Raw genomic sequence first — 22,434 nt, forward strand, 5'->3', positions numbered from 1 at the left:
TAGTTTAGTCATAATATTACAAAAAATAAAATCAGGATTGTCGAAGAAAAATGATGTATATCGACTAGAATTAAATAATGTTACAATATTGTTTAAAATTTTTTTTTACAAAATGTATCCATAATTTAACATTTTACAAAATGTTGCAAGAATTCTTCGTCAGCTCTATGAACCACTACACCACCAAGAGCCCCAAACCTACCATTCATGTTTTCCTAAACATTGAAGCCCGTTTCTACTCCACTATGGTCCATTCCGGCACCGTATTGACCATTGTTTGTTTTGTTTGTTCGTAGCTGCCGTGGACTACCTCGCTAAGAACGTGAGTTTGTCCACCCAGAGGAGGATGAAGTTGGGCGACCACTCGGCCGTGCTGGGACTGCTGCAGGTAGAGACGGGTCAGGCCTACTGAAGCTGCACGCGGGCGGCCACACCTCCGTGTTCCGTCTGCCGCGGACCCCGAGCACCACGCGCTGGTGGACCAAACACTTTGGAGCCACTTTGACTTTGATGTTGATAGTAGTTAACAATATCATTTCAACTACTTTCTCTCTTTTTTTCATATTGTTAATATTATTGTTGCTGTATGATTGTTGTTAATATGTTGTTGTTTGATTCCATGAGGAGGAGGATTGTTTTTTTTTTTCTTTTCTTTTTTTTTTTTTTATTATATTTTTTTTTTTTTCCTCCCAAGCTGCTCTTCTCCCAGAGCTCAATTTTTTTATTTTTGTGTGTGTGGGGGTGCGGAGAAGCAATTTGACCTTCCCGCTTTCAATCCATCTTGACATTCCAAAAGCACTTGGCCACTCTGTGGGAAGTCTGGCTGGAGGGAATCTGGAGGGAATTTTAAGCAGTGTTTTGGCGGCCAATAGAACCCCCCAAAACCCACGCCCCCCCCTAACCTCCATCCCATCCTTAGCCGCAGTCCATTGGGAAGGGGGGCTTTGTTTGGGGAAAAACGGATTGGGGAAATTAATGTATTTTGTTTGGAAATATGGAAGCCAGACTACATTAGGCTAAATCCCGTCTGCCACTGTGCAAAGCAGATTAAATCACACAAATATTTAAAAATTTCGCACCTTCACTTGGCCCCACACAAAACAAGCATTCCTTCCAAAACATTCCCCCCCCAAAAAAACAAAAAAAACACTCTATTAAAAAGCATTCCACCACTTTACTATGAAAAAGTACACAAGGGAAACGATATCATATTAGGACAACAATTTACAAAAATAGTCGTCATTTTACAAGTCAAAAGATTTGATTTCCGAGAATAAAAGACAGAAGTCATAGTTTTACAAAAGTTATGACAGAAAAAAGTTACATTTTAGAATAAGTCAGGTGGATTATTACGGGGAAAATAGATTTAATCTCACAAAATTTCACTTATAATTTTATGAGAATTAAGTTTTAAAAAAATAAAATTGTAATTTTATGAGAAAACACTGCGATTGATGAGAATAAAGTTGTGGTACTTTGAAAAAAGACAACGTTTTTGCAAAAATTAAGTTGTAATTGCATTAAAAAATATAACATGAATTAAGAAACCTACATTTACAGACAAATAAAATCACAATTTACAAGTTATAATTTAAGAAAACATTCTGATTTAATCACTGCAATTTTTTTCTTGTAAAACTCAGAATTAATTCTCCATATATTATTATATTTTTATTATTGCTATTTGTTTGTTCTCACAAAATTACAGTTGACTCAAGTAAAATTGTTACCAGAAAATTTATAATTTACAAGAATTGTTAGAATATTACAAGAAAAATGTCTAATACTTATGAGAATAGTCATAATTATGTAAAAATGAAATTTCAACATGGGTAAAAAATATATAAATTTACAAGAATCGAAAAAATACATTTAGGAGAAAAATATTTTATTTTCTTGAATTATGACTTTTTTGTCTGTAAACTTCAGAACTTATTCCATACAACTTGATCCTCATTAAAGAAAACAACTTTACAAGAATGAAGTTATTAGAAAAAATATCATATTACAAAAGTAAACAAAATTTTGAAAAATGAGCTCTTGATTTATGATTTTTTTTTTATTTTTAGTGCACAAGAATAAAGTTTGAATAAAGGAAGAAATATGAAAATAAACATTTAATGAGAAAAAAGTTGGAATATTACAAGAAAAAAGATATAATTTTACAAACGTAAAATTGCAACATTTTTAGAAAGAATTGGAATATTACAAAAAAAATTATGTCCTTTCACAAAAGAAAAAGTCAACATTTTTTGGGGAAAAAAATCCATAGTACAAGCTCTTAGAATGAAAACTCTGCCCATTTTATCGTTGAATGTTCATACTTAAAGATGTACAAATAATCAAGAAAAGTATTCATCTGACATGATCAGGACCACCTGTTTCCCCTCATGTCATTTTCTTTCTTTTTTTGGGGTTCAACCTTTCAAATGTGTACAGTCTCTGTTTGTTTCTAAAGAGTATGTTTTATACTAAAACAAAACTTTACCTTCCACCATGACCGTCTGTTGGCTTTCTGTTGGTTTTGTTGGACTTTGTATTTAATTGCGTTTGAATCCCGCTTAGGGATGGAGAATGTGCAAACACTTTGGAATGACTTCCCGTGGAGATGAGGTCCAAATGACAGGACCAAAAAGTGTTCTGTATGGACCCCGACGGGAACGCTCGGATCGGACGGATCTTTTAACGTGCGGTCCAGACAGGACTGGACCATTTTCATGTTTACACGCGCTTCCACTCAACAACTAAAACAACAACAACAACACAAACCCTGTGTGGCGTTGGATTCGTGCACACTGAATCACCTGCTTCTCCTGTGAACTTGTGAATACTTTGAAGAAAAAGAAAAATGACAAGAAAAAAATGAATTAGCGTCATCTTTAGTGTATCAAACTCATTTGTAACTCTCAATAAACATTTGGATATTGAAAGCGTCTTACCCCCCCACCCGATGAGCTGAATTAACCTATTTAGTTGCTTTTTGAGTTCCTCCTCTTTCTGTTCGGCATGTGTGTGTGTGTGTGTGTATATATTATCATGGTATAATTTATTCTACTCTATGAATATTAGACTAGTGGGAAAACTTGTATTGGTATTTACTACCTTCAGCCTGTGGGTGTGTTTACTGTAACACTGGCGTAACTGTTATCAAATAAAGATCCCAATTCAAATCAAATGTTGCAAAATGTTTGATTTTTGTTTGAGTTAAAAGAATAAAATGATAATTTTTTTAAAAAGTAAATGCACTTAATAATTTTGTCTCTCATACAGTAGTTATATATTTATCTTGTGTAATTGCTACATTTATGGTCACATTTAAAGAGGCACCTGTTTGACAGACTTGGCTGGAGGAAATAACATCATAATAGACACTGCTGCTATTATAATGAGTGACACGTGACACTTGGGCCAGGCGATATGGCCTAAAATTCATATGGTATATAAAGTGAATCCCTTACAGTAACGGACCGGTATATACAGTATCATGATATAAATCTAAGTGTAAAACTATAATGGAAGTATTTCTGAATCTGTTTTACAGTCCCATGGCATAGCTAAACTGACAGGAACAGTAAAACAAAAACAAAGATATACTGTAATGTAATGTGTGATTTATTGTGCAGATATCAAAACTCTCAATTTAAACTCAGCACTGTGGTGCAAAACAGCACAAACCAACACTAATATTAATATTTAATATACTGACATAGTTTTGAGGCCGTATGCGGTAGCATACTGATTCATTTCTGTTTTTTGTTCGTGTGCGCTTACTGTGCCGCTGTTGCATTATTTTCGCTGTAGAAACTTTACCTAATTTACCTGGTAATTTTATGTTCATACTGTAATTTATTATTCTCTGCTGTAATTCAACCAGAATTCTGCTGAAAGTGAACTGCACCACCCGAGCACTTTTTCTGGTGTTTCGCTAGTTTCACGTTAGCTTAGCGGTTAGCATGGCTTCTCCGTCTTCTCCTGTTCTCTCTTCTTGCCCGGTGTGTTGCCTGATTAGCTACTCTTTGTCGTTCTTTAGTCATGTGGTCTCCTTTTTCCGCCAGGTGAAAGGTAATCGTCTCCCGCTCTACTTGAAAAAAGGATTTTTTTTTTTCTTTTTGTGTATCGAGATGACTCAACTTTAGTCATCACAATACTTGTCAGAAGTGTAACTTGTTCGCCACAATGGAGGGAGGATTCATGACTTAGGAGGAGCCGTGGTGGGATAGCATTTAGCCGCGATAGCTAGCCAGCACTAACCTGTATCTGGTGTGGAGCAGCAGCGTTCCCTCTGTAGTTTTCGATGATGGATGATTGTTCAACATGGATGAATGTGAATTGTGTGAGGCTTCTATAGCATTAGCACGTGTGAACGGCAGCCGCGCAGCACATAGCACCGCTGAGCGAAGCACAGGCTGGGCAAAATGAAGAGCGAGGAGGAGAACTTTTCAGATCGTGTAAACTTTATCCCAAGGGAAAATATTGCGACACATTGCGTATTCTATTTTGGAGCTTGTGGATGAGCCAAGGCTGACTTGGAGCCAGTCAGTCACAAAGTATGACGTAAGCGGTTGCTGGCTTCCCCCAAATGATCATTGTCCGTTTTATTTCACATTCCTCAGTATTATATTTGTTAGCCTTCCCAAAACAAAGTGCAAAACCTCTTAAATACGGGATACGAGTTCAGAATGTTTAGTGTGCAAAAGCACAGCGACGCTAAGCCCGGCCGGCTGCCGTCTTGCTCGCTGTCCCTAATCAAGTGGCCGGCCTCACAGATGAAAAACGGCTTGCTACTTGAAATCACCACAAAAGGTGGAAATAACCAGATAATGTTGTGTTGATGTACAGGAAGTCCTCGAGTTACGACTTAATCGACCTACGACGTTTCGACTTTACGACGCCCGTGCCTCGTCCGCCATTTTGTCCCAGCATCATAGTGTTTCTGCTTAGCTAGTGCATAGTGCTTGTCTGTGTTTGTGCGCCGGGAGTATCTTTGCCTTTTTCACCCTCCTTTTTTCACACTCTCAGCAGTAATGGTAAGTACAGCATCTTATTTTGTTATTTTAATGTATTTTAGTTTTTTTATACAAAGTGTTAACCTTTCCTGCTATGGTCACCTGACCGTGGTCGGGAGACGCAGGGGCTAACTCCCTTCTCTCGTTGCACAGCTGAGCTGGGTGGCGGCAACAATAAAGGCACGGAGCACCGATTTGCTGCTTATTGGCTTTATTAGCTCCTCTGCACATTCAACGTCAACAGGTCCTCCGTTAATCGCTACTCTTCCCTGGTCACCGTCACTACACTTGGCACTGTACACGCTCACACCTGCGCGCACTCCTTCCTCCTTCGCAGTCCCACCGGACGACGCCTGCGCAGTCCCGTCTCACTCGCACATCGACGCACACGCCCACCCACACTGAGCTTGCTGTCACAATCACGTGGGACAATACCCGTAACAAAAGTATTTCGCAGTAAATTTCGACTTTAACGGTGATATCCGACTTACGCGGAAATTCGTGTTACGTCGCCAGCGTAGGAATGGAACTCGTTCGTAAATCGAGGACTTCCTGTAGTTTGCTTTGCTTGAAGAAGTTAGTAAAATGTCAATGAGTGTGTCGTCTCCTGTAGTTTTGACCAAAGAATGAGGGGGCTCTAGTGAGCTAACATTAATAGCTATGCTCGCTACGCATTAGACGATCGGTCCATATTGAACTCGGGTATTGACACAGATGAATATGCTTTAATGATACGATTCAACTCGTTCGCCGAAATTTTAGGTGTGCCTTGAGTGAATTGTAAATAATGCAGTCATTTTCCGCAGACATCAACAGACCGGAAGAGGCGGGGTGGGATCAGTCCTTAAAACCGGAAGTGCGTGGCGTAACCCCCGTTGACTACAGCGAACAGCAACATGTATTTGATTGACAGGTGAAGTCTTGTCTTCAGCGGAAATAAATTAAATTATCCTTATCTGAATTGTAGTTTTGCGAGGGAAAACAATTTTGTAATACTGCAAGACAAAAGATCACAAATTGTACATTTAAGTGAATTATTTTTTTTCACAAGGAAAAACAGGTTATTGAAATTTGTTATATTGCATGAATGAAGTCCGAGAGAATTGAAAGTGATAATTTTACCCAAATAAAATTGCAGAAGTTGTTATGCACATGAATTTGTGAGAATGAATTCATAACTTATCAACCGTATACTATGGGGAAAAGACAATTTAAGTTTTAGATTCTGTTTGTTTAACAGTCATTGTTCATTATTTCCTGACAACGCAAGTGACTCCTGTAAATTAGTGAGGACTTGGAAATAAGTGCACTGCGCCACACACTGCGTTTTGGTGTGCACTCAAGAACATCGTCCGCGGTGACTTGCAGCTGTAGGAAGTTAGTCAGCATGTAACCACAAGAATGTTGTCTACAAATCTGCCCGCTATGCTGTCAATGCGACACATCTTATGTTGCATGTCGAACATCTGAGCTCACTTAGTGTTTATTTCATCGCCACCGCTGCTTGTCGCCTGTCTCACATATTATCCTTTAAGAGCTCTTAGCTATATGTTATCTAATTATCATGATTAGAATCGTGTGTTCATTCCTCAAAACGACAAATCAGGTTACGATTGCCGGATGAGAGATACTTATATAGCAAGAAATAATTCAAAGTGTATTATTGTTCATTTGCAATTTAATGAAAGTGAGCAAAGGCAATCACAAGAATGAACAACACTTTATGTAGGATGAGAAATCTAATACAGGAAATATGTATCAAAATAAACTTACATTATTTTACTCATCAAATGAAATGAATTTACTCCATTCAGTTATATTGTCTTAGTGTTTCCAAAATGTATTTCATTATTTTTTTCTCACTGATTGGCCAGGTGAAAACTTTGAATTCTGAACAGCCACAAATATGCTTCCTACCACGACAAAAGGTGAAATGTGTTCTCTTCATTATTTAAGGACCTTTATTTGGTCACTTCAACTTGAAATAAATCATCTTGAATTAAGTTTTAATTTTATGAAAATGCAATCATAATGTTTCCCCAAAAAGTTTAAGAACAATAAATATTTTTAATAGAATGAAGTCATGATAAAAAAAATATAAAACTAAATTTAAATAGCACAATTATTATTATTTTTTAAAATTTAGCAGTATGGTGGGCAAAAGGTTAGCATGTCTCCCCCACAGTTTTGTAGTTAAGAGTTTGAATCTCAAGTCAAGCACATGGTCTGCATGATTTTCTCCAGGTACTCTGGTTTCCTGTGAGTGTGAATGGTTGTTTGTCTATTCTCTGTGTGCGCCTGTCAAGCTCAACTGTCAAACTAAACATAAATCAAAGACAATTATGTTGTGTATTTAACCAAACATAACTTGGCCTTATGAAAGTCCACCAGTTTAATGCAAACACAGAATACAAATGCAGTAGACAAGCTAACAAAACTACCATCTATCTCGCTGAAGTTAAAGCTTTAAGCAACGGCTATTTGAACACAAATGGTGCAGCAACACATGCAGACAGATAATATTATAGTACTCATAGGGATGTTTTCTTAATACTTTGCAAAATAAAATTAATATTACTGCAACTTACTGACTTTAGTGTGACTGTCTTCTTTGTGTATTTAGTATGTCTGTATTATACAAACCCCTGGTGGCCAGGGCACACACACCAGAAGGAGCAGCACAATAAATTACTGGAAAGAATTAATGCAGAAACTGTTTGAAACTTTACGTTCTATGAATTCAACTAATTCAACTGGTAAGGCACAACTGTACTTTATACAGGTGTGAATGTGAATGTCAATGGTTGTGGCCAGTGATTGACTGGCAACCAGTCCAGGGTGTAGCTGCAAAGTCATCTGAGATAGGCTCCAGCTCACCCGTGACCCCCATGAGGACAAACGCTATAAAAAAAAAAAATAGAAGTCCAAAGCAGATGTTGAAATTTGGCCTTGAGTATGTGACGTGCATTGTTTGTCGACTGTGTCAGCCTTCATCTCTTCCCCTCAAAGTTAGTGTCGTCCCTGAGCAGATTAGACGAGGCGTCCCTGGAGTTTCGTCCCCCCCACCACCGCCTGTCACTCTGAGTGGACGAGGTGGCGGCTCAGGCGTCACCGTGCTGGAGAGCTTTGGCCCGCCGCCCGCTTTGATCCAATAATTGATTGACTACAGGAGCCAAGGATCAACAAGAGCCCTTTTCCCCTCGCCTCTCTTCTAGGGAGGTTTTAGATAAAAGTGCCCAGGCATCCTGACTCCTCCTCTACTGCTTTGACGCGGACATGCGGCCATTGAAGAAGGGAGGGGATGTGGTATAGAGGGGGGGGGGGGTTCAGTGCCACGGTAGCTTAGCCGCGGGCTGCGTCCTCAGGTCCGGGGGCCCCGTGCGCTGCCCCTGACGGTAATGGGTTTGTTTACATCACAGGGATGGAAATGTAAAAAAAAAAAAGAAGTCCTGAGCCTCGGAAGAAGAGGCCAGGAGGGCTCTATCGCTCAAAGACTCAGGCCGGTCATAGTCACTCACTGAAATGATCCGTGCAGCGTGAGGTGTGATTCTCATCTCATTTTGGGGCCCCTGAACCTGGCCCCGCTTGATAAGTAACCTGCCGTCTGCTGAACAGCCACAAATCACCCAGGGAGGAAGCGGGACCACGTCTGGATGGAGAAATATGAAGGAAAAAAAATAGCACTGTAAAAAAGTATTAGCTCACTACTACTGCTGTTGTTTTGCAGTGGCGCCTTGAGATACATGTTTCATTTGTCCTTTGCACATGCTAGTAACTCAAAACACGTATCTCAACTAATCTTTCCCATTTGAAATAAATGGAAATGCCATTAACCCGTTCCAGCCCTCCCCCCCCCAAAAAAAAATAATAATCTAAATTTGTGTACTGTGCTGTTGTTAGAGGAAAAATAGCACTCTATAATGTTATACTTTATAAAAGCATACAATAATTACATACATACATACATCCATTTTCTGAGCCGCTTATCCTCACAAGGGTCGCGGGAGTGCTCGAGTCTTTCCCAGCTATCATCGGGCAGGAGGCGGGGTACACCCTGAACTGGTTGCCAGCCAATCGCAGGGCACAATAATTACATAATTAAACAGAATTAAAAATAATTAAATGTTTTTTTTTTGTTAGACTTTCTCCTTCATTTGTGCTGCTCATTCTGGTGTGAGCACCCTGGCCACCTGGAGCCAGTATAAGAGAAACATACGGATATACTGCATTGGAGGCTCAGCTCCTCTCTCGCCTTCTCAGTAAGGCAGTAATATTAGTTGTTCTTTGCAGAGGATAAATAATATATGACTGTGAGTATTGTAATACGGTTTGTATACATGTGTTGCAGCACTGTTTGTGCTCAGATATCTGTTGCTTAGAGGTTAACAACACCGCCACATAGATGCTAATTGTTAGCCCATGTGCCTATGGAGTTTCCCATTTTATTTTAGCATTCAGGTAGTGGAGGCTATACGGTTGCTTTAAATACAGAATGTGAAATTCTCTTTATTTTGTTTAGTTTGGTAGTAACCTTCAGCTGAGAGGCAAAAAAAACAGCTTGAAGCCTCTTTTTGAAGAATATTTACTAATGTTATCTGCCAAACTGCCTCTTGTTGTGAAGGGAGTTAAGACACCTGCCACCATACAGCGCTCGTATCTCAAGTTTGCGTTCGCAAGTCAAAGCATGACGGCTCGTATTCCAAAAAATATGTTAATAATAGTCTTTCTGGGGACTTTTAGTTCTTAGCACTTGTAATCCCAGGAATTTTAAATTAGTTCTGCAGGTTCCTAGACCTCTCAAAAGTACTACCTCACTAGCAGGGTCGTCTTTTGGTCCTGATATTTGACACCGGAACTCAATTTAGACAATAGGGCCAAACACACAATGATCGTCCTAAAGTTCCTCATTCCAGAGTAAAGTTGCCATATCTCAAAATGCACATTAAAATATGGCTTTAATGGAACTTAATGGATTTATAATAGTAGAAACTAGGAAATACCCTGCTAACTAACAAATCTAAAACTTTAGCTCAGTGACACATAGATATATTTTTATTTCAAAGAAAAGTGTTTCTGATTTGGCCCAGACGGACCTATCATATTTGATGATTCTCTTCTTATTTCCAGAGTGTGTGTCCTCAGAAAGAGAGTCTGGAGCCGTGTGCAGGTATGCTAAGAAATGATTAAGAGATGCTCCGGGGGTCTTGGTTTTATTCTCCGAGATTATGTGTCGCGGGGAGCAAAAAAAAAAAAAAAAAGCTCCCAGCTGTCGCCATGAAAGCACTTACAGTATAATAATCCCCCACAAATCCTGTAATTATGCCAGCATATGCCATGTACCTGAGCCTCAGCTTTGTGCTCGTCACCTCCGAGGATCCCGTGCAGACGCGCATATATATATCTGCTTGCTTCTCGTTTGCATACGGCCAAGCAAATCTTATTTCGGGAAACGTTCGGGCTGTTTTGAATTTCAAGGTTAACCCTCTCGAGTATTACATATAGATAATCTGTCATGTTAAAAAAAAAAAAAAAAAAAAAAGATAGAGCTTTAGAGTGAGGCATTGTCGCAGATTAATGCCATTTCATTTCACATATAGACTTTTGTCGTTATGATGCTTAACTTGTATAGAATTTGGTAGATTTTATATGAAAAAAAGACTCAATGGACACTATTAGGTTTTAAATATTAGAGTAGATTAAGAAACAGCTGTTATTATAATGCAAATTGGCAGTGGGACAAAGTTTAAATATTGCAATACAGTATCGATACACCAATATCATGACTGACATCATACGGATCTACCATTTTGATGCCAAATCTGTCTGTTTTGTTTCGACTTTGGAATTTGTGTTTTTCTCTGTGCTAAAAACAAAGAGACAAATCTTTAAAAAAAAATTGGTCAAAATAACGACATTGCAATAAGTGTCAATACATCAATATCAGCTATTAATACTGTTGCTGACTGATATCATATGGATTTACATTTTTGATGGTATATTTATATCAGCAATATTTATAGCTGTTGCATTTTGTTAAAAACTAATGTCTCTACTATAAAAAAGGACAAAATGGGTAAGATGTGTTAAAATATCGATATCGCGATACAGCACCGATACAGAAACATCAGATATTGATGTTGCTGTCCAACCTCAAAATAAATATGAATTTACTTTTTTCATGGTAAAATTGTCACCTTTTAATTAAATTCTGTGGAATCTTTTTTTTTTCTGGCTAAAAACAACAGCAAATCGCAATAGTGTCAATACAACCACATCAGATATTGATACCATCTTGCTACAATGTCAAAGTAATGATGAATTTACATTTTGGATGGTAAATCTTTTGCTTTTTTATAAAATACTGCAAATAAAGTTTTTTTCTGTGCTAAAAATAACTGACAAATTGATAACAACTGTATATGTATGAAAATAGCTATCACAATTCACTATACCCCAACATCTGATGCTGATATGGTGGCTGTCTGACAGCAATGTAAATATGGATTTACATTTTTAATGGTAAATCTGTCTATTGTGTTTGGATCAAATACTGCACAATACATGTTTTTCTCTATGCTAAAAATTGCCAAGAATTATAATTGTCAAAATAGTCATATTGCAATTCAGTATCTATATATCAACACCGGATGTCAATACAGTGGTTGTGTGACGTCAAAGTAAATGTGCAACTATCGGATACCTGTTGTTTTATGTTGCTCTTTTTACATAAAATACTGCAAAATTAGTTTTTTCCCCTCCACCCTAAATTTTTTTTTTTAAATTGATAGCGTATAAAAGTAACATATTATCAATATTGTGACACAGTATCAGTACATCAATATCAGATATTCATACTTTCGTAGTCTGACATCAAAGATTAAATCCTGGAATGTGTACTTTTTTGAGACTTGTCAATTTCAGTTAAATTTGTGAAAAAAATAATAAACCACAGTTTAAATTTGAAAATGCCTTATATAGCGGATGCAGTGTACAGTCGGCCAGTCGTGACGTGCTGTCCACTCTGGCTACACTTGAAAGAGAGCAATAAAATGCATGTTTGGAGGTCCATCAATTAAAAAAGGGTCATTCCTCCCCTGCTCTAGATCAGCACTCCCCAACCTTTTTAGCGCCACGGACATGTTTCTCATAGGCATATTTTGAAAGGCATAGAAACATCATAAAACCAAATGATCATATAATGACTCTTCATTACGGTATGCCATTACAATAAATTTAGTTGTTGTAATTAGTGCCAGACCTGCGCTCTTGAACAAGCCGGTCCCATCTCAGTGTAATCTTTTTCTCTTTCAGAAAACTAAAAAGGCTTCTCTTTTAATGGCATCCGGCATCATGTTTGAAGTGGAAATCGCTCTTCGAAGTTGTAGGTCAGCATCGTAAACAAACAATGAAAAAAGTCAGCTAGCGCCGATCTTCTCCGACAAAAAAATATCACAGCTAAAACGTTGTAATAGCCGACTCACAGCACCTCTTTGATCAACTTTGTTCAGTCTCTACATATATTGGATAGCTTTCTGGAAGTCTCATTTACAATGTTATTAGTATGTGTGGCGAATATTGTAACTGCATTCAAACTTAAAGTGCAATATGATGTTTCATCATTCAGCTTCCAGGGGAGCTAGACTTAACTAAAGCCTCTGAAGCGCATATAAAGAGGAAAAGTGCTTAAGTCGATGAGAGAATACTGGTACACCGAAGAGCAGATTTGACAGGCAATGCCCACCTTTTAGGGTCGCTCCATCCAGATCGTGTCTCTGGCTTGAAGGTGCTAAAGTACAGACTTAAGTGGATTGGTGGCGGACTGGTTAGCACATCTGCTTCACAGTTCTAAGGACTGGGGTTCAAATCCCTGCCCTGCCTATGTGGAGTTTGCTGGTTTCCCCGTGCCTGTGTGGGTTTTCTCCGAGTACTCCGGTTTCCTCCCACATCCTGAAAATATGCGTGATAGGTTGATTGAAGACTCTAAATTTCCCGTAGGTGTAATGTGAGTGCGAATGATCGTTTGTTTATATGTGCCCTGCTATTGGCTGGTGACCAGTTCAGGGTGTATCCCTCCTCTCGCCCGAAGATAGCTGGGATAGGCTCCAGCACGCCCGTGACCCTAGTGAGGATAAGAGGTATAGAAAATGGATGGACGGATGTGTATTGGAAAAGTTTTGACTATGAATCATAAAAAACAAAAATGATTTAAAGAGGCACCTCCATGCTCTGGCCCTTGTAAAAGCTCATAAGTAAACATGCGTTAGACTGTGCAGGTGTACTTAATTTGATGGCCTGTAGTTGTGTTCCATATAAGCACACACGAAAGTGGAAAGGAAAGAAAGGTCGGCGATGAAAAATCCAAGTAAAGTTGTAAATCTAGGAAATCAGCGCAATGATAAAAATCGCTTTGTGAAGCCCGGGCGACCGCATTTACATTAAAAATCGCAGCCTCTGTGCTGTCAAACTAATTAATATTAATAACCCAAATGGAAATGAGCGCGCCAGTGAGTGAGTTGGGCGCATTCAGTCAGGAGATTCGCATGTATAAGCCCTTTCTCAGGAGAAGTGGGCTCCAAACAGCCGTGACGGCGGGGCACAGAGCGCCATACACGGAGACAATTTTTCTAGATAATAGCCTATCACGCAGGATACAATTTAAATTAAAAAATGCAATTTTCACCTTGAAATGAACAAATGATTACAATTTCTATACAAATTAAGGCATCCAGGCTGTGCCTCAGTGCTGTGCCAAGGCCATGAAACCTGACATAATTGCCATGAAATACATTTTCAAATATTTGTATTTTGTCCAGCGTGCTTTTTAAAAGGCACCACTCTCTCGCCTTGTGTTGCCTTGTGATCTCACCTCCTTCTGGGGGGAAAATACATATGAAAAAAAAAGAGGCAGAGATGAAAAGCTCTTCAACAGGAGAGATAAAAAATGTGAGAAAAAAAAAACAAGCTCCCGTATACACAGTAAATCAGCGCCGGCCCCCGCGGCGATCTCTAAAACCCAAATTACTGCTTCTTATCTAAGGAATCACATCTACTAGTTATCTGCTCCTGAGATAGGCTCCTTGTGCTCCTCGCCAGAAATGCTATTTATTTGTGATTACCCTTTGAGTCAAAGTGTGTGTGTGTATACGTGTGTAAGTGGGGGTGTGGGTGGGGGGTTGGTGCAAAGTTTTGGCACATTCTGAACTCTTCAGAGACGAGAAGGCAGAACTGAAGGCACAAACACCTTATTTGGGCTTAGGGTGGTCCGCTGCAGAAAGACGGATGAAAGTGTAGCCCATGGGAGAGATGAGACAAGAGCAGAGGGGTGAAAAAAAAGTCCTGTCGTATCGCGCATGCCTTCGCGCTTGAGCAGAGGTGTCGAATTGACTTTAAAATGCAGAACCTCGCGTCGGAGACAGGCGGTTCTGGTGGGGAGCGGGTGGAAGGCAGCCAAAAAGTTTTTGCGCGAACATGCAAATATCCTGGCTGTGGGTGAGGGACATTTGCAAGACAGACGCAATGTTTCTACAGGCCGAACTTTGCATCCTGGTCATGGCATCCAAAAAAGACGCTTGTGTCTGCGTGCTAAATGATATCAAACATTAACATTCATACAGAGGTGTCAAAAATATTCATGTTCAAGTAGAAGTATAGCTTTTAGGGTTTGAGAAAACTTCTGTAGAGGCTGAAGTATCAAGCTTTTTACTCAAGTAAAAGTGTAAAAGTAAAGATTTCAAAACTACAACTAATCAAAGTAATGCAAGGGGGAAAAAAATCCATTAAGAACAAAAACTTGGGCTGCGTCACTGGGGTCAATCGGAATGAATGAATGAATGAACACATTCCATAATGAAATAGAATGAGGTGTTTTTTAAATTGTAAGGAGTAGAAAGTACAGATATTTGCATAAAAATGTAAGGCGTTGAAGTAAAAATGTAGGCTGAAAAATAAACTCCAGTTAAGTTTAGATACCCCAAATTTCTACATTTAAGTAACGTAACAAAGTATTTGTACTTTGTCACGTGACACTTCTGCATTCCTAGTATACTGTCTTCATAGATGTCTTTCTCTTTTTCCCAATACTACAAATAGTTGACGGAATGTCCACTCTGGATTGGTTGCAAGTCAATATGTACATTCATTTATCGATTTGTTCATTTGATCATTCAGTCACGCAGTCATTCAGCTTCGACAGCTCATTCTGTTCAGGGTCAAGGGTGAGCTGCATTCTATCGCAAATGGTTTTGGCTGAGAGGCAGACTACACCCCAAACTAGTTGCTGGCCAATTTGTTCATTTAGGCTCGCAACCAGTTCAGGGTGTACCCCGCCTCCTGCCCGATGACAGCTGGGATAGGCTCCAGCACGCCCGCGACCCTAGTGAAGAGAAGCGGCTCAGAAAATGGATGGATGGATAGTCTTTCATTGACTTGTTTTACAATATTTTTCTGTTCAGGGTCATGGGTGAACTGAAGTCAATAGCAGCTGATTTTGGGCGAGAAGACGCGTGCCCCATGAATTCATCTTCAAATATGTTTCCAGTTGAGGGGCACGGCTGACCTTGAGCCAATCCCAATTGACTTTGAAAAAGGAGCATGATACAGTCTGGATTGGTTGCCAGTCATTATGTCCAATCAGTCATGCTTGATTTATTTATTTATTTATTTGCTCGTTTCCTATTCAGGGTAACGGGTAAAATAAAGTCAATTCAAACTGAATTTGGGATCGTGAGCCGGGTGCATCCTGGATTAGCAGTCAATATGTCCAATCATTCATTCATACCATTTATCCTTTTCAGGGTCATGTGTAAATTGGAGCCAATCCCAGTTGACTTGAGGCAAGAGGTGGACCACACCCTGGACTGCTCACCAATCATTTTCTACCATTAACACTTTTCAGCATCAGCGGTGAGCTCAAATCTATCGCAGCTGACTTTGGTTGGGATCCAATCTGGATTGGTTGCCAGTCTACATTTTCAATCATTCATTCATGTTCAGTAATTTATTCTATTTAGGGTAAATGGCCGAGGTGGGTAGAGTAGCCAAAATTTGTACTCAAGTAAGAGTACTATTACTTTAGAATAATATGACTCAAGTAAAGGCAAAAAGTAGTCCTCCAAATAATTACTTGACACAGTGAAAAAACTACTCAAGTACTGAGTAACTAGTGAGTAACTTCCTATTTAAAATCATAGTATGAATGTCAAATAAAATGAAAAATAAAATATTCATCTTCCGTTCCGCTTATCCTCACTGGGGTCGCGGGCGTGCTGGAGCCTATCCCACCTATCGCCGGATGAGAGGCGGGGTACACCCTGAACTGGTCGCCAGCCAATCGCAGGGCACATATAAACAAACAACCTTTTCACATTCACAGCGACGGGCAATTTCGAGTTTTCAATTAATTTACCCTGCATGTTTTTAGGATGTAGGAGCAAAACGGAGAAAACCCACGCAGGCACGGGGAGAACATGCAAACTCCACACAGGCGGGGCCGGGATTGGAACCCTCAGAACTGTGAGGCAGATGTGCTAACCAGTCGGCCACCGTGGCTAAATAAAATATGAATGTGCAAATTCAGATATTGCTTAACAATGTCACTTAATTTAAAAAATTATAAATACAATCTTTGTAAAATAACAAATTAAGGCAAATTCAGCTCCAAGAAATGGTCGTATTACTATATTGTTTCTACTTTTTAAACAGCACAATACTGTAGGCTCACCATGTAGAAAATAAAAAAACAGGAACGAGGCTGCAGTGGATATAAAAAGTATATGCACCACTGTTCAAATGTCAGGTTTTTGTGTTGTAAATGGAATTTTGACCAAGATTAATCACTTTAAAACCTCCACTATTAATGTGACCTTGAATTTGTACAACTCAACTGATTTATTTTTGTTTCTTTTTGAGAGGGGTGGTGAAAATAAACAACTGAAATAAACTTGAATGTGATTGACTTGGACTTGACATTTAACTTGATGCCTTCTCGGCCAGGTTACCATTGCAAAAAGATGTTTTAACTGGTCTTTCACCTGGTTAAATAAAGTTTAAACAAAATAAATACAAAAAAATCTGCTTGCACAAGGAGGGACTTCCTCTTCTAACTGGCATGTGGCTGTGTTCATAAGTAACGGATTACATTCAAACTCATGTTCAATGGGACTCCACACACACCTGCCACCATTTCAATTTTGTGGGAAATTTTTTTTCTGTATTGGGCCGTACAGAAACATGATTTGCTTTATCCACTAAAATGACTGAATGAAGAAGCTGTATGCATATGCACAGCCAAAACAACAGCAAAAACATCTGCAACTTACCCCAAGGTGTTTTCTCAAGTTCGAAGTGGGCTGAAATATCCAACTTTGGGCAATGACAAAATTACGCTGCATGTGAAAGCTGTTGGTTTTTGTCATCTGTAATATAAACAGCGTGGCTGTCACAACTCACTTGATTGGCCCGCGAGGCCCAATAGGAGATTTAGGGTGCGGACATGTGACTTTCTTGTGTCGTTTGATTGGTGAACTTGAGTCAAAACATCCCTGTGGTAATCACGGTAGATTGGAGCAACGGCGCCCCGTGCGGAAGTCGAAAAACGAAATTTATTAATTATTGTAATGGAGTAAAAGTATAGTTTCTTCTTAACATAAATACTCTTGTAAAAGGTATGCTTCATTAAAACTACTCTGACAATTACAATTAATCTAAAATGTTACTTGATTAAATGTAACGGAGTAAATGTAATGTGCTCCTACCCACCTCTGGTTAACGGGTCCTCTTTTTCCATAGCCTGTGTCTCACCAATCCAATCAAACAAACAGATGGCTATGAAAAGCTCCATGGTGGAGGTAATAATCATCTACAGTGTCAGGAAAGTGACTCGAAACAAAATTTATTCTGTGCAACTTTTTGTGTTTTTTTTCCCCAAAAGTTGTGGGTGAAAGACAACTTGTAACAAGTTGGGATGATTCTTTGTGCCCACCTCCCGCTCCCTCCCTTCCCTCTCTTTGCCCTCTGTGTGTCGGAGTGTCTCAGCCAGAGAGGCGCACATCAGATTTCAATAGTTGACCTCTTAATGCTCAGGTCAGCGCTGCACCGGCAGCGATTTCACACTGAAGATGAAAGGGAAATGAACACTGTGGATGCTAGGGGGTGACACGGGGGCCCTGACCAGCCGTTGCCACTCTAACCGCCTCGCTGCACCGCGCTCAGATGAGTCTACCACGAGGAGGAGGAGGTGCTGAGACGGAGCTTTTGCCACCTGTGTGACAATGGCCTCAGTCAGTGAGCCAAGACAGATACACTGTGATTGGCTGAAGGAAAGGGCTGACTCGAAGCATGCGAGGACACAGTCGAAAGTCTCCTCACATCCAGTGGTCAGCATGGATGGAGGCCGCAACAGGATGAGGGGAGCCCTCTCACACCGACTTTGTCTGTTCATCTGTGAATGCACAAACAGATGTTCACATTGCCTGTTAGTGAACACCCAACCAAAAAATATTTTTGAAGGGGGCTCTCTTTGAAGATGCTGTATGGGGGCCCATAATCTGGTGCTACGCCCCTGCGCACGGGACACACCGTACGTACTGTTATAGACACACTCACACCTATGGACAATTTAGCCTTCAATTAACCTTATGTGTATGTCTCTGGAATGTGGGAAGAAGCCAGGGTACACAGCAAGTACCCATGCAAGCACAGGGAGAACTTGCAACTCCTTGCAGGAAGGAGAGTCGAATCCAGGTCCTCGGAGCTGTGAGGCAGACATACTAACCACTAGTCCACCGTGTTGCCCAGATGTTTGGCGTCACGAGCAAATGCGATGTTGCGCATAGTCAGTCGGTAAAAATGTGACTACGACTGCACAGCTGTCTTCTGCTTTTAAACGTGATGGCTCTGCAAGGTACGGTGGCCTTAAGGACTCAAACAGGTGACGTTCTGGCAATGTATATTGTGGACTACGTTGTGTTGTGTGTAGCTTAAATGTAAACTTAAATCGATGGATTTTTTAAGTAGTAAAAGTACATTTGCTATTGAAAAATTATACAGTGATGTCTTGAGGTAAGAGTTTAATTTGTTCCTTGACCATGCTTGTAACTCAAAACATTTATATCTCAAATTATCTTTCCCCACTGAAATTGATGGAAATGCCATTGATCCGTTCCAGCCTGCGTAAAAATAAAATTTGTAATGTTTTTAATGAGAAAGATAGCACTCTATAATCCATCCATCCATCCATTTTCTGAGCCGCTTTTCCTCACAAGGGTCGCGGGTGTGCTGGAGCCTATCCCAGCTATCTTCGGGCGGAGGCGGGGTTGACCCTGAACTGGTTGCCAACCAATCGCAGGGCACACATCAACCATGAAACAACCATTCGCACTCACATTCACACCTAGGGGGAATTTAGAGACTTCAATTAACCTACCATGCATGTTTTTGGGATGTGGGAGGAAGCCGGAGTGCCCGGAGAAAACCCAGGCAGGCACGGGGAGAACATGCAAACTCCACACAGGCGGGGCCGGGATTTGAATCCCGGTCCTCAGAACTGTAAGGCAGACTCTCTAACCAGTCGTCCACCGTGCCGCCCACTCTATAATATTATACTTTATAAAAACATATAGTAATGACATAATTAAATACAATGAAAAAGAATTAAATTTGCCACACTTTCTACTTCAATTACACTGCTCATTCCGGTGTTCACACCTTGGCCACCTGGGGACAAATACACGGATATGCTGTAATGAAGGCTCAGCTCCTCTCTCAGCTTCTCAGTACGGCAGTAATATTAGTCCTTCTTTGTAGAGATTAAATGATATATGCCTGTTAGTATTGTTGTATGGGCTGCCTAGGTGTTGCGGAACCGTTTGTGTTCAGTTATCCGTTGCTTAAAGGGTAACAACACTGCCACATAGATGCTAATCGTTAGCCCATGTGCCTATGGAGTTTCCTATTGTATGTTACCATTCAGGTAGGAGAGGCTATGTTTTAAAAACACTTTGTGTAATTCTCTTTGTTTTATGTTTAGTTTGACAGTAACCTCAGCTGAGAGGGGCAATAAACAGCTTGAAGCCTTTTTAAAGAATATTTACTAATTCTATCTGTCAAACTGTGGCTTGTTGTCAACATACAGTGTTCTTATCTCAAGTTTGTGCTTGCAAGTCAAAGCAAAAAAAAGTCTGATCGACGGCTCCTCTGGTCACTCCCTATGTCACATATGATTTGAACTGAACCCTCTTTACTGGTCTTTCCTGTTTATATGATTTTTGTGTGTCTGTGTGTGTTTGTGTGTGTTTCTGATAAAAGTCTGGTGTTTTGCGTGGGAGTTACGCCATTAACAGCTGCTCCTTGTTGCTTCTGCAGCAGCGTTACCGAGGACAAGGCAGGCCGCCAATGGCCAGTAGCTGCCTGCGAGTAATGTAGCGCTTAAGTGGCTGTCAGCTTTATAAAGGGAGGGAGTAGACTGTGTAAATGTGTGTGTAAATAGAGTGTCAGATCAGGACCCCAGGGAGCGGAGGTGGGGAGGGTGTGTGTGAGTGTGTGTGTGTCACAGTAATGGCGGTTTAACCCTCCCCTGCGTTCCCTGGGGCTCCACGTCGCCTCTGCCCGCTCCTCCCGGCTGGGCACAGTCGGGGAGCAGCTCCTTATTCATTCATGAGAAGAGCGGCGGATAAATAAAAAGGTTCATTACGGCACTAAAGTGTTACTAATGACATGTACCTGCCACTGAGCACCTCTGAAAATCTAATGTGACACACCGGAATGGAAAATCTATTCTGCCCCAGCGAAAGGCCTCCAGTGGCGCCGGCATATATAGATCTACTCTATGGAAATTTCTCTCCGCTCGCCCCCCAATTGTGTCTCTGCCTAAAAGCAATATTTACACTAGCACAGCCATTATGTCGTACTACGCCCTCTGCGCCTGCTGCTGCGACCTCCACATTAGCTGCAAATTGGACTTTACAAACTTGTCGGGGCAGGCACACTCTTGGACTCAGCAAACCCCAATAAAATACCACTGTGACATTAACGCTCAATTCCGACACTCCATCACATGCATCTTGGATCGTACACCAATGCACTAATAGTTAGTAAAAAAAACGACCAATATCCCAAGTGCAGGCAGACAGAGGCGTGGCCTGCACAAGTAGCCTCGTATTCTTAGCTACCATTGTAAAAGTTATGATTTAGGGTAAATGCTGTAAGATATATTACACACAAATACATTGAAAAAAATCAAAAAATGAATATATAAATATTTTCTAACAATCTGGTTTCACATAAATGATTTTAAAAACAATAACTAAACACGAGTCAATGAAATAAATATTTTTACATTCTGGTGACATTAAGAAAAACAATATTTTGACATACGAAAATACATTTTAAAAATTAACAAAAATACACACTGTATTGAATTTTACATTCTTGAGCCACCCTAAATTATTGTAGTACATTTAAAAAAAAAAGAAAAAAAAATTCTAATAGGGATAAGACCCATAGAAAATGCACTGATGGATATACGAGTATAAAATAATGATATTTTATTTACTTTACTGCAACTTTTTATTGTTGATTGGATGGGAGAAATCACAGGGTCCTGTGGATTTACTGGTTCAATTGTAAAAGATACTGGGATAGACTAATACTGTATAAATACAAACAAGTTAATGGTATCACCACCACCTCTAAAGCAGAAAGGAGGAATACCAGTCCAAGTAGAGTTGTAAATGCAAGATATATAAAATGTACTGGGCAGACAATTGATTTTGATTGAAAAAGTCAGGAAAGTGAAATGATATCTATAATAAAAAATGAAAATGTGTGCAGTTACGGTCATTGTAATACTTGGGTCGGAGCGAGACATACGAACACAATAACAAACATTGTTAAATGAACACCTCGGTGACAGTGTCAATCTGAAAAAGACGGCAGAATTTCTAACGTGGTTCTCGTTTTGCATGTCAATAGACATGTATGGTTGTACATAATGGCGGTGTGGGTGCATTTGGTGCGGCTGATTGACTTTCCCTCTTAACACGCCCGCAGCACACCAGCTTAAAAGCGTTACTGTCAGCTTCTCACCTGCATCACAGGAGCCGCAGCCTCCCGCTCGAAGCACGCAAAGCAATATCCTTCTTTTCATGGCCGGGGCCGAGCCGGGATTCACAGCTGTGGCTCTTTGCACAAAAGGAGCGGGCCGGTGTTATCTTATTGAGTTACCTGTGGCTAAGCTCTGAGCTGGCGTGCACAATGGGGACCGCTTAATGACAGCGCAGGAGCCCTAACCCCTCGTCCCCGAGCCTCATTTCCGCGCGGTGGCTGCCATTTCACAGCTGTTAGCCACACACTTTCTTTGTCGTGATTAGGGACAAATTAATAGATGCCTCCTGGTAATCATCTTTCATTAGGGGGCCTGTCAAAGCGTCGG

General features: G+C 40.2%; 1 protein-coding gene and 1 long non-coding RNA gene across 4 annotated transcripts in view; one reads left to right on the plus strand and one right to left on the minus strand.

The window, feature by feature from the left end:
- pax7a (paired box 7a) overlaps nucleotides 1–3,175 on the plus strand; it is a 76,166-nt gene extending 72,991 nt beyond the window's left edge. For all 3 annotated transcript variants that reach the window (XM_061785881.1, XM_061785883.1, XM_061785882.1), the window contains one exon: nucleotides 297–3,175. In XM_061785881.1, the coding sequence (XP_061641865.1) occupies nucleotides 297–412 (116 nt within the window). In that variant the 3' untranslated portion in view covers nucleotides 413–3,175. The remainder of the gene's footprint in view (nucleotides 1–296) is intronic.
- Nucleotides 3,176–6,702: 3,527 nt separating this feature from the next.
- LOC133484020 (uncharacterized) lies at nucleotides 6,703–17,415 on the minus strand. Its single transcript, XR_009790271.1, has 3 exons — nucleotides 17,324–17,415; nucleotides 8,525–8,655; nucleotides 6,703–8,395 (listed from the first exon to the last, which is right to left on the minus strand). It is a non-coding gene; the product is annotated as an uncharacterized LOC133484020 (long non-coding RNA).
- Between the last annotated feature and the right edge of the window lie 5,019 nt (nucleotides 17,416–22,434).

The sequence above is a fragment of the Phyllopteryx taeniolatus genome, chromosome 9 (genome assembly GCF_024500385.1).
Source record: "Phyllopteryx taeniolatus isolate TA_2022b chromosome 9, UOR_Ptae_1.2, whole genome shotgun sequence".
Taxonomy (NCBI): Eukaryota; Metazoa; Chordata; class Actinopteri; order Syngnathiformes; family Syngnathidae; genus Phyllopteryx; species Phyllopteryx taeniolatus.